This window comes from Perissodus microlepis, chromosome 15 (genome assembly GCF_051167445.1).
Source record: "Perissodus microlepis isolate ML-2025 ecotype Zambia chromosome 15, ASM5116744v1, whole genome shotgun sequence".
Taxonomy (NCBI): Eukaryota; Metazoa; Chordata; class Actinopteri; order Cichliformes; family Cichlidae; genus Perissodus; species Perissodus microlepis.
Window position 1 is genome coordinate 18,841,236 of NC_140475.1, and position 12,346 is coordinate 18,853,581.

The 12,346-nt window shown below is 40.7% G+C and overlaps 1 protein-coding gene across 2 annotated transcripts in view; it reads right to left on the minus strand.

Moving 5' to 3' along the window:
• The window catches only part of trim67 (tripartite motif containing 67), a 54,530-nt gene that overhangs the window by 29,760 nt on the left and 12,424 nt on the right, over nt 1-12,346 (minus strand). For both annotated transcript variants that reach the window (XM_084952095.1, XM_084952094.1), the window contains exon 2: nt 1,878-1,973. In XM_084952095.1, coding sequence (XP_084808221.1) covers nt 1,878-1,973 — 96 coding nt within the window. The remainder of the gene's footprint in view (nt 1-1,877; nt 1,974-12,346) is intronic.

A 12,346-nucleotide genomic window follows, 5' to 3' on the forward strand; every position in this document is an offset into this window, starting at 1 on the left:
TCGGCTGTGCTTTGTCACGCGAGTCCTGATCAGAGGGCGATGAGCTGCACGAGAAGCACCTGAACCTGCTGCGCTCAGCTACAAAAGCTCCTTCGTTCCTGACAGCCACTCTCTGACACTCTCAGGGGAGGATACCCTCTGCATGAAACTGCACTAGCATGCATTTCGGTTTCTTTTGCTCTCCACAGACATCCACCCATCCAACATACTCTGTAGTGCTGACTTGCTAATAAAGATAAGTCTTACTAACTTACTAGTAAATAATTCCTACTTCCTTAAGGTCCCATTTTGTGTCTCCCATTCCTAGTCAAAGTCTTTGTTCAGTTTGCTTGCAGAGATTTATTATCCGGAGGTTTTGTTATTTGTTTTTTAATGACATTATTTGCCACTTATGATGAAATCCCCAAATTCTGCACTAACAAACGCTATTCTATTCTTAAATTCATCCAGGCTATCTTTATGGAGTCGTTAAATCTCTCAGAGATTCATTTTATGCAAACACAACAAAATGAGCTAATACCCAGATGTTTCCAGTGCCAAAGTCAGACATTGTGTATGCCTAATCACACACATGCAGCTGTTGCAGCACTACTTTACCCTATTTATGCATTTGCTCATGACACAGATCAGTCCTTCATTGGCCACAAAACATCACCTGCCAAACATAACGTTCTTGGAGAAATAGAATATCTTATTTTTCTGCTGGAAACAGTTTCATTCCTCAGAGGAAGGGTAATAGCTGACAGTTCTGGGATTTTTCTGTTCTTACTTCCATACAAAACTTGAAAAAACAAAACAAAACATTGATTTATTCCTATTTCTCAAATGATCTTGTTTTTGTAACCCCCAAAAGTAAAAATTTGCCTACCACTGATATTTAGATGTGAACAGATCCTTCCTTTTTGTTTTGCCGTTGCATTGCATTGTGGGATACAGTTGCTAAAGTTATGGCCCAGTCATACTAGAGTAAAAGAAAGCTGGCAAACTCTTTGCAACTAAGAAAAATCGGTGGTTTCCCAGTGATTGCATTGATTTTTTTCCACATTCAGCAAATGAGTGCAAGTAGTTGCAGTGGCCATTGCTCTCATTCTCTCATCCTCATCATCTGGTTGCCCAGAGGTTGAGTGTGGAAACTTTTGATTACAAAGTATTTGCACTAGTCGGAGACAATTTCAGTTCAACTGACTGCAATCATTCTCGGATCGATTGGTAAAGATTTGCAATAACTGATAAATGTAGATGGATTGGCAATGCATGGCAACCGATCGGTCGGTGTGCATCAGTTTATCAAAAGACGGGTTGAGATGATGTGAGCTTTGTGACGTGCCACGTTATTCTGCTGGAAGCAGCCATCAGAAGGGTACTTACATGCTCAATAACAATATTCAGGGTAAGCTATGGTGTTTAAAGGGGTAATTAGGGGTCCAAAGTATGCTGCAAAAATATTTCCCACACCATTAGATCACCAGCAGCAACACAAACCATTGATACAGGCTAGTATAGATTCATATGTTGTGCATTCAGAGATCCCTTTTTGCATAGTTTGGTTGTAACAAGTAATTTGAGTTACTGTTCAAAGCTCGAAGAAGTCTGGCCATTTCTTCTCTCAACCTCTGGGCAATCAGTTGGTCACTGTGAGTACTTAAGGTCGGTTACTGAATGAAAAAAACATTCAGCGTTGTACTAGGAAGTTGATACTAGAAGGAAGCTGGTAGGTTTTTGTGTCTTTTTGTGAAGAAAACTGCCCATCACTGATGTGACTATCATGCTATTAAGCCATCGTGACAAACCTTTGATCTATACTTGTACCTAAATTTACAGACTGGATTACTAACAGCATATTTTATGTAAAATTAAATGTAAAGGTGTGTTGTTACCTGTATCTGCTGAAGCATGTTTTTGAGTTGAACCAGAAACTCCTTGGCATCTTTAGCTTTGTCAGAGACGCCGTTCAGCGCCTGGGAAATCTGACACTGCAGAGACAAACAGAGAAGGAAGATTTAGAATGATTAAGATGCCTCAAAAGAAATGTGACTTTTTTACTGATGCATGTAGACATTCACTGCTGTACCTCTCTCCTTACGATTTTAACCAACAATTTCAAATTCAGATTCATCTATCAGTCGATGGATCAACTGAACACTCAGATTCATCTCTCAGGTCCTGTTTTAGCTCCTTGCCTAATTTTTTTGCACAGTAACTATGCTGACAGTATATGTATATGATTATTTAGCTTACGGCTAGCTTAGGGTTTTAAAAATAAAAACTCAATTGGAACAAATAAAAATACACTTTCAGATATTTTCTCTGATGATTCTCACATTTTTATAAACTTATAAAATGCTCTCAATTTCATTTTTTGGGATTCCAAGAGTGCATCTTTTATTTAATGATACTATGACTGCTTAACCCAGTCCAGTTGTTTAACTGCCACATCAGGATATTAGCTGAAAAAAAAAGACAGAAAATATTTATACAATCTGAGGAATATACCAGGAACCACTCAGGAACCAGTTCAGTATTTGTATGTGTATCAGTTGTTTATAACTAAGAAAAAGCAGGACAAAGGAAATACACACTGTTAAACACACACAGACACACGCACGCCAAGCTGTGATGAATCTTCTCTGCTGTGGCTGCAGCCACGTGTCCCACCTGCTTACTCCTTTTCTGGATGGTAGTCTCATGAATGGACACACACACACACACACACGCGTGAGAGAGCAAGAAGGCAATATGAAGGGGGTAGACTGCCATTTTTGTTACTTTCAGTCATAAATGACAGCTGTATTTGCTAACTCATGATGTATGCTGATTACATGCAAAGAAACTGCTTACCTGAAAATTCGCCTGTGTTTAAATAAATCGATTAGCTCAAGTACAGCTGCAGATATGACAGAAAAGTCTTTACTACCATCATTACTATATTATTTAAGTGCTACGGTTAAGTTTATACGGTGAACCAGCAGCTTTCAATTTATATGACTTGTGTAAACTCTTTGGCTTCCTTCCTTCCTTGAACCCAACCACTGATTTCTCTTTTTGGATGTTTTTATTTACTATGACTGTTCACGTGTAAGACTACGGTGTTGGGTGCCTACACTTAGATTTTCTCACATCAATAAAAACATGTTTAGGTTAATTTATGCAGTAGTTCCACATGATCTCACAATCAATGATCATGTAGGAGTATGGGTAATGTAAAATTATACAATTCTTTTTCACCGTCCACCCCTCTGCTGTGTGCGTGCTGCTTGGAGTCAGGAGGAGGGACGTGTGGAGGTTATGGTTCACAAATCACCCCAATGCTCTTGTGAAGCTCCTCGTTGCTCCTCACCAAGAGGCCATCTGGCCCAGCAAGCTGTCTGGCCTAAATGCTTGTGTGTGCGTGTTTGTAGATGTGTGTGTGTGTGTGTTTGCATGCCAAGATGCTAACAAGGGGATGACGGATGTGCCATATGAGTGCTGTCCTGGCACATCCCCTCCTCTTATTCGTCCCATCTGGTTCTTCATTCACTTTGACTTCAGCACTTCTGATCAGGTCAACATTCTGCTGATACGGCCATTTTCCGTACATGTGGATATCTTTTTATTCATCATTTCATTTTCTTATCCCCAAAATTAGTGGGTTAAAAGAATTATGTGGAGCTGGAATGTATCCCGCCCTGCTTTGTCAGTAAGGAAGAAAGACACAAAGAAGGAACGGTACCAGGCCGGGCACAGATTTCTCTGTTAGTATTCCAGAAAAGATGTGGCCAAAAATGCAGCATGAAAAACAACAAAGAACTGAGACAGAAACAGAAACAGACAACTGCCACAAGTGAAAATAAATAAAGAAATCATTGTTCTAGCTGCAAACACAGGTTTGCAGTAAAACTGGCCAAAATGCTGAGGATGCTCAGACTAAAAGGAACATTTTCCTTTGTCTTTAAAATGACTTGAATATATCAATAGTAATCAATCAAAAACAAGCAGACTGCGGGGCAGAATGAATCAACTAGAAACAGAGACTCTTAATTATATACAACTACACATATAACACACACAAAACAAATTTACACCTCCTCCCAGCCATCCATCAATCCATCCTGCATAGCATCAGCGTATTATTTCTTTCCTACTGTCTCTACAGAGTGCTGTCACAAAAAAATCCAACTATGAATCAGAAAAAATTGCATGCACAAAGGACAGACTCGGAAATACATAATCTGTAAACATATGACCACTTTAGTTACTGGATACAAAACGTTTCTTTGCTGCTTTTGGGTTTCTAATGTGATTACTCAACTAGGATCTGTATTCCAGACTAGTTGTGATATGCAGATATGTACTGTAAACTCAAGAAATTCAAATAGGAAAAATGTTCAGATTTCAGCAGATCTAAATAAAGAACACAATTAATACCCTTCTGTACATTGGTGGTCAAAGGTCAGAGAGATCTAATGAATAATGTATAAATGACATTTCAGGAGAGAAGGCCTTTACATGTGATGATAATGGAAAACTGTTCCTGTAGAAATGAATTCATATTGTTGCATTCATTCATGAAAAAAGAAGTACTTGCTTGAGGCCTCTATCAAAAGACCTTGACAGACAAACCCTGGGTGTAAATTGTAAGTGAAGCTCATTTACACTGAGCTCTTCCAGTCATATTGACCTCTCAAAGCATCAGTCAGATATTCGATGTGTTATGCGGACATTGGAAATATGTGAAACAGTGAAGCCACCTTTACTTCTTTATTCCTTCATTAGATTTCATGTCATATAAACTTTGTTTAGTAGTTTTTTCTTTACAGTAAACAAGCACATATTGTAGTGAACCTGTCTGCTATGTTTTGTTTGTCTATATTCTCAACTCTCTGTTGTTGCTCTTTGCTCTTATAATGACAGATTTTCTTTTTCTATTGTTTAACATATCACATAGAAATTTTGTAACTGCTAAACTTAACTAAGCTATTGTTTTATTAAATTATCAGGAATTCAGCTGGACACAAGTGTTTTTCTTAGACCCACAAACCAATTTCCTGATATTTATGAGGCGCCTCTTCCCACCGAGGCTGAATATTCTGTCATCACAGTGCACTGGTCTAAATTTGGCTACAGTCATGATGCATCAACCAACAGTAGACTCCAGTAAAACTGTGTGTAACAGAGTTGGAATGTGACAAGTTTGCCCTGCAGGAAAAGGACTTAGTGACTCAGGGAAGAGATTTGGAACAAAAAAGAAATATAGAAACTCATTTTGGAAATGAAAAATAAGAGATGAGGATTAGATTTTATCTCAGCAAGGATCAACACACCTTCAGAGAAGGACTCTACATCCAGAAATCCAATTTCTTCTCTCTTTTGTTTCTTTTGTTCTCCTCCTCTTGACCTTTTTCATCCTTTATGAGTCCTCCAAATGGAAATGTCATTTTTCTTTTTCTCGCTGTCAGCACCCCTCAGCTCTGCTCTCAGAGACAAGTGCTATTATCTCATTATCTTATTATAGGAGCAATGCAGGACCATTCATTCGGTCCGTGACATTCAGAGAAACCAGTGACATTCATGGTGGTGCAGCTGTGTTGGTTTACAGAGAGGTTTCAGCTCAGGATGCAGGAGAAGAGGCATGTTAAATGGAGAAGAACTGCTTAAGAAGCAGCCTGTAACTGCAGAACGTGTGAAAAACTGGAAAAATATTTGAATGTTACAGGGAAAAAAATCCAACCCTGGATCTGTGAGTGTAGATATGCTCCACTACAACCAATGTGGGGACACATGAGCCAAGTTTTTCTGTGTAAACAAGATATCTGGGTCAAGACTTCCCGTTTCAGCTGCCAGGCTTTGTTTACAAATGTAGATATATATGTGTATAATTTTGAAAGCAATACCCATTAGTTCTGAGACTGCATTTCAGCACGTCCTCTTTTCCTGTCTGCTCAAATGTGACTGGACAATCTTGTACTTTGCTTTTGCAAAGTATTCACATTCACATATGTTTATATAAATCATGTATCACAGGCTTGTTCTCCTCGTATCCAGCTATACCTGGCGTATAGTAGCTTTGCATGACTCACAGATCCAAGCTGGACGTGGGTGCAGTCCCTCGGTGCAGCTCAGCCTTAAAGAGAAATCTCTTTTGAATGGCTCACCAACATATTTGGAAATATAAGCAAATTCTCTGTCTTTGAAATCACACAGATCCAGGGGTATAAAAACTTGACAGACAATATTATAAAATACAGTAACTTTTGACCAAAATTGCACAGGTGATTAACGGTTAAAACTTTAAGTGAAACTGCATGATTTATTCTGTCTGCAAAGATTTATTCTATCAGATGTGACCAGATCGATTTTTCTAAGTGAAACTCATCTACACTTTGGTCACAGCTGCAAAGACCTCAGGTGAAAGTTTCACGAGCAGACGTGCGGAGACAGCCGATAAATGCAGAAGAAGTTTGAGAGTTTTTCATTTATCCAAACTCTGGTGAAGTTAAGTCAGGTCAGTTTGCCCCAGTGGCTTGAATGTAAAGATACATACAGAGATAATCACAAGCTGGTTTACAAGACTGGTGTTGATTGTTTTTATCCTCATTCTTTAGTTGAATCTCTACCAATGCAAAATAAAATAAAAATCCCAGAATTGAATTAGACATTATGTTTGTGGTGCTTGTTTCTTTAATGCTTTTAAATTTTGTTAATGCTATAGAGACTGCGGTGTTGAGAGAATACACAGGAGAACAATAGGCAGCTCTTATGCATTTGGCTGTCAGCCGGGGGAATGCTTGATTACGGGGATGACCTTGCCAAAATGACACCCATGGGACATTGAGCAGAGAGAGAGGAGGGCCTGAACCTCCCCTTTTATTTCCCCACCTCCCATTTTATTTCTTCTCATTTGCATTTATAAGCCTTTATAACCTCCTCAATTTCTGTTTTCACTTCCACATGATCATAAATCCTTCAGTAGAGGTTCTAATATTGGGCCACATTTTTAAACTTTAGACAGTTTTCATGCCCATAAAAAGTATATCCTTGAGTGGATCAACACCACACATTTATGCATGCTGCAGCTGAATTCATGCTGACAAATCAAATCGCCTCCTCTTCACTAAAAGCTTTGCTATCTTATGCTCAAAATTTAGTGAAAGAGGTCTCCAGCTTTCTCTTTTCATGTAGAAACACAGCATCACTGCATCTTGAATTAAACATCGGGACTGGTCAATGCACTGCCCTGGTCTTTGGAGATCCCTTGCATAAAGAAAGGAAAAAGTTGCACAGATACCATGTGAAGCGGAGGAGGCAGACTGCGGGGTGAGATTGTCTGCAACCAAGAGCCAGTTCCTGATATATTACAGAAGAAGCAGCCGCCTCCACTCTGAACATCACAGCTCACACACACTGCTCTGTGCCGGGTGTCACTCATTTACACCACATGGATGAGTAAAAATATTTTTCTGTAGTTTTATATTTGTCTGACACACAAACCACCCACATTATTGCACTTTTATGAGAGTAAAATTCAGTTTAGAGCACTGGACTTTCAGGTAGTTGGATTAAAGCAAGCACAGGGGTAGCAGAAAACTTTAGAGGGATGTAGGATGTAGATTACATGGCTGCACCAAGCTAAAAACTCTGCTGTTCCACATTAATTGGTCTTTCAATCAACTACAGGCTGTGACGAGTGGAAGGAGAAGCACTTTAACAGTAGAGTGAGTTTTGATGTTTCTGCCACTGCTGCTCGTGAGAAGACTGCATCTTACCGCCAAAGACTTCTGCCACCGTGGATTTTGTCGCTTTTATTTTGACGCCACTGACTCTTGTTTTGTATTTTCTGTCATCAGCTGAAGTTGCTTTCTCTGTTCCTGTGACCCGTTTATTTTGAAGTCCATCAGTAGTGCATTTCTTCTCTTCAGGATTTTCCACACCACCACACTTGATCTACCCATTTTCTTCTCAACTGCCTTTTTTTGTTTTCCCTTCTCACTGTGGAGCTATTTTCCTGTCACACTCAGTTCTCTTTATTTTGTTTGCCTTCAGGCTCCAGTTGTGCCCTTTTTTGTGTGTGTGTGAACAAACAGTCCAAAAGGAAATACCTGGACACATGACGTATAGAACGCTTTTCTACGCCTATCAGTTAGTAAGAAATGTTGGTTTCTTTTATTTTACAATCCTCTTTTGAGCACTAATCTGTTTCGCATTCCTCTAACATACTGTTGGAAGGAACTGTTAATGTTTGCTGAAAAATGAGTTTAAATAGGACGTGACAAAAAACCTCTAGTGGCCATTTGGGGCCAAAAAGCAAGTGAATCCCTGTAGACTCCCATGTTAGCAGAAATAAACATCTTTACAGCCTTCTACACAAAGCAGTTTTGCTCTGATGCTAATTTCCACCTTTAAAAACACTGTAAACACTTTTTATTCATTAGCATAGTAGCATGGCCACTTTGAGTGACAGTTGGTGAGTGCAGCTGCTGTTCAGCATCACCTGCACTTATTTGAGTCTCTAACTGTACCTTTTGACTCTGTCTGCGTGATTTTGTATTTTTAAATACAACTATCTTAAAGCATATGCATTCCTGCACATTGAAACATATTAACAGCTGTTCACAAAGGCTGTCTGTTTGCAACAGAGCTCCTCTAACTCCACCCTCTCATCCAAATGTTACCAGTACTTATTTAGCACTTAGTTCCTCCTACAACAAGCGGCACATCGGGCAGCTAACGATCTCCAGCGATGTCAGTCAGTGGCAACTGCTTGAGCTTCGTCCCAGGCAATGTCGACGGTTCTCAGATCATCCATAAACGTTCAACGCCATGTGATCTTTGGTCGGCCTTGCTTTTGCTTGCCAGTGCATGGGAGCCATGTAATGGCGATCTTGGCCGGGCGATAAGGGGGTAGACGTAAAATATGGCCCGCAAAGTGGAAGCAAGTTTCTGCAAGTTTCTGTGCCTGCTCTTCGTAAGACCTCTTTGTTCATTATTCGGTCCCGGGAGGAAATTCTCAGGATTCGCTACAGGCCGCGTTGTTGAAGCATGTTCAGGCGTTGAGTAATTGCATTTGTTGAACGCCAGGCTTCACTAGCGTATAGTGCAGTTGGAATGACGATAGAGTTCAATAGTTTGATCTTGACCCTAACATTCAGGGAGGTCGAGTTCCAAATTGGTTGGAGACGTCGGAGGACACCGGCCGCCTTCCCTACTCTGACATCGACATCTCAGTCACAGATCACGTCATTGAGATGATGCTGCCAAGATATATGAAATTCTCCACCTCTTCAGCACGTTGTTGGTTGATCATGACAGGAATGCGGACACATGCGTAGCCAACTCGGAGTACCTTGGTCGCTGATTCTTAATCCGACTTTCGTCGCCTCCCTCTGCAGGGCTCAACTCTTGGAGGTCTTCCTGAGTCGAGCCCAGCAGGGCGATGTCATCCGCGAAGTCCAAGTCGGTGAGATTACGTGCTTCATGCCAGCGGACACCAATGCCAGCTTGGTCAACTGATTGTCGCATAATGAAGTCAGTTACCAACAGGAAGAGGAAAGGGGATAGCAGTATTGATCTCAAAGAAATCCATGCAGCCGTCATCCATCCGGACGCAGCAGCGGGAGTTGGAGACCACGAAAGGCATCTGCAAACTGCTGAGGGACTCCATAGTGGCGTAGGATAGCCTATAGAGTCGGCCGGTGGACGCTGTCAAAAGCCTTCTTGAAGTCAATGAAATTAATAGAAATCTTCCTTTGGTATTCCAATGTTTGTTCAACGATCATGCGGAGGGTGAAGATTTGCTCGACACACGACCGGCCACTCTGAAAGCCAACCTGCTCTTCTCGCAATCATTCGTCCGCTGCACGTTGTAGCCGATTCAAAAGAACGAGGCAAAGCACTTTCCCAGGTACCGACAGCAGCATGATGCCCTGCCAGTTGTTACAGTCACCCAAATCGCCTTTCTTTGGAAGTTTGATGATGATGCCTTTTTTCCAATCATTGGGTACATGTGACGTTGACCAGCAGGCATTTAGGAGTCTTGTAAGGTGCAGGTTCCAACCGGTGTCCGTCATGCTTCAGCATGCTACCAGTAAAAATAATAAAAGCGAGAGTGTCCACAAGTGGTACGTGCAATCTACCATTTAAAGCTTGCAAAACATTTAGGAAACTGTACAACACACATGCAATTGGTGGCAACAAAGATATAGAATATGTATGTAGATATATGTAGACATGAGCGGCAGTTACAACTACATTCATTTACTGTTGCTACCACATAAACCAATACAGTATTAAACAGCAACCTAAAAGTTCTTATTTGCAAATCCACATTTTAATTTGAATAACTGCATTGCCAAGCAATTTCCATTAACCCTTGACACACAGTTTGGTGGTGTAAAGACCTCTGCTACAGCTGAACAATAAATCTACCCTTCCCTTAGTCTCGTCACCCAGCTGTGTTGCAGTATTAGTAGCTCACATCTGGTGGAGGTCAAAACCAATCTCTTTTCTTGCTCTCACCCACTATCACCCAGCCTCCCAATCCTCTCCTGCTCTACTACACAGCCATTTAAAGGCTAATACTCTGCAGTAAACAGCTACACAGCTGCTGCTATACATCAACACTTCAAGCATGAGCCAAACACTAAATGTCAAAGGCACGGTAAGCTTTAGCCTGGACAAAAAAAACATCTAAATGTGAGGAAAGACAATTACTAAAGATGTAAGCAGCTTTATGTTTGTTTAGTTACTTATGGTATGTAAGAATTGTATTTGTGCTGCTGAAAAATTAAACAAAATGTATTATTGAAACTAACAATGCTTTCAACATTTACGGAAAACTGAACATATTAGATGTGTTCATGCGTACTGATGGCTTGCTCAAGTTCTGACACTGACATCTGACAATGCAAAATGGTGAGATGAGTTTCAGCTGAGTGTCATTTAAATATGTTATTGTACCGAGGGAAGCCTAAAGCTGTTGTTTGCTGCCAGCACAGACAGTAAACAACATATAACTGCACTCGATGTTTACATGTTCATGCACCAGTCACTGTTCACTGTGGTTCAACAGAAGTTAATTATGCACCTAATGCATTTACAGTAATTTAGACCAAAGTGGTTGAGTGAGGGCTGTTATACAGATGTGTCGCAGATGTGCAATAGCTGCTGAGCAAGCGCAGCGCAGCAGATGTGCTCTGTGCAGAGCAGAAACTACTGTTTAAACTGCTAGATGAGGGCTTTTAATCATCTATGTTCAAAACATAAATATTCAAGGTTCAGTAAATGTGGTCTAGAACAGCCTGATTCATCCCAGTCAGTCAGCTCCTATTACATATTCACAACCTTTTCACAGAGTCTGCCTGTTCTTTCTAAACATAGAATACATGATGTATATGTCAGTGAAAGGCTCAAGGTTATCTTCCACTTCACACTTTTCTTTATCCACTTCTGCTTTCAGTCCATCATGAAACCTCTCTGTTTGCCACCCAACCACAGCACCACACTCCCCAGAGAAATGGAGTCCTCCCCAGAGGTCTCTGATGAACCACATCAGGGATCAGTGGCTACAGCCAGTGCTGCTGGCTTTGTTTTATCACCCTGAGTTTTCCTCATGGGGGTTAGCTTCTGAGGAAAGAGTACAGAGCCAATAAAAAATGGTGCAGTGCAAAGAACGGCCCCTGTTATCAATTATTGATCAGGGCATATTCCATATTAATAAATGCAAAGGGTAGGTAGATTGCCGAGGGCGTAATTGTTGTAAAATGGGTGGAAACTAGGTTTGTTGGGGATAATAACTCTATTAAGGATCATCATGGGATGTACTGTACAGTTTTGTGTGTGAACACTCTCTGCTACAGAAGAATCATGCAAATGGATGCATGCTGGTGTACACAGATAAGACTCTTCTATGGGCATAAAATCTCTGTCTAATTTATAGCATGTCTTAATGAATGAACATACACTTGTAACCATGGTAACAATGCTCATTGTTCTACTATAGGATGTCCCCACTTTCCTCAGAAGTCTGGCATCAGCACTCGCCCTGATACCAAAAATAGATTTTTCTCTCACACATGCTTGCACACACACACACACACACACACACACACACACTGTGCCTGCTGTGTTAAGGCCAAAGGAGAGGATGTGTTGTAAAGTGTGCATTAACCTACATTTATTGTACAAGTCCTGCAGCACAGCCCTAAGTTACTGTGCCGTGGTTTGTGTGCGGACTTTGTCCTCGTGACATTGTTGGGACAGAAATCTTCTCACATAGTCATATTATTGGGACTGAGCTCGCACGAAAGGGACAAACACGCAGTCCTCATGATGTTAACTGTTTATTTCAGACTAGGTTTTAGAGTTACAGATT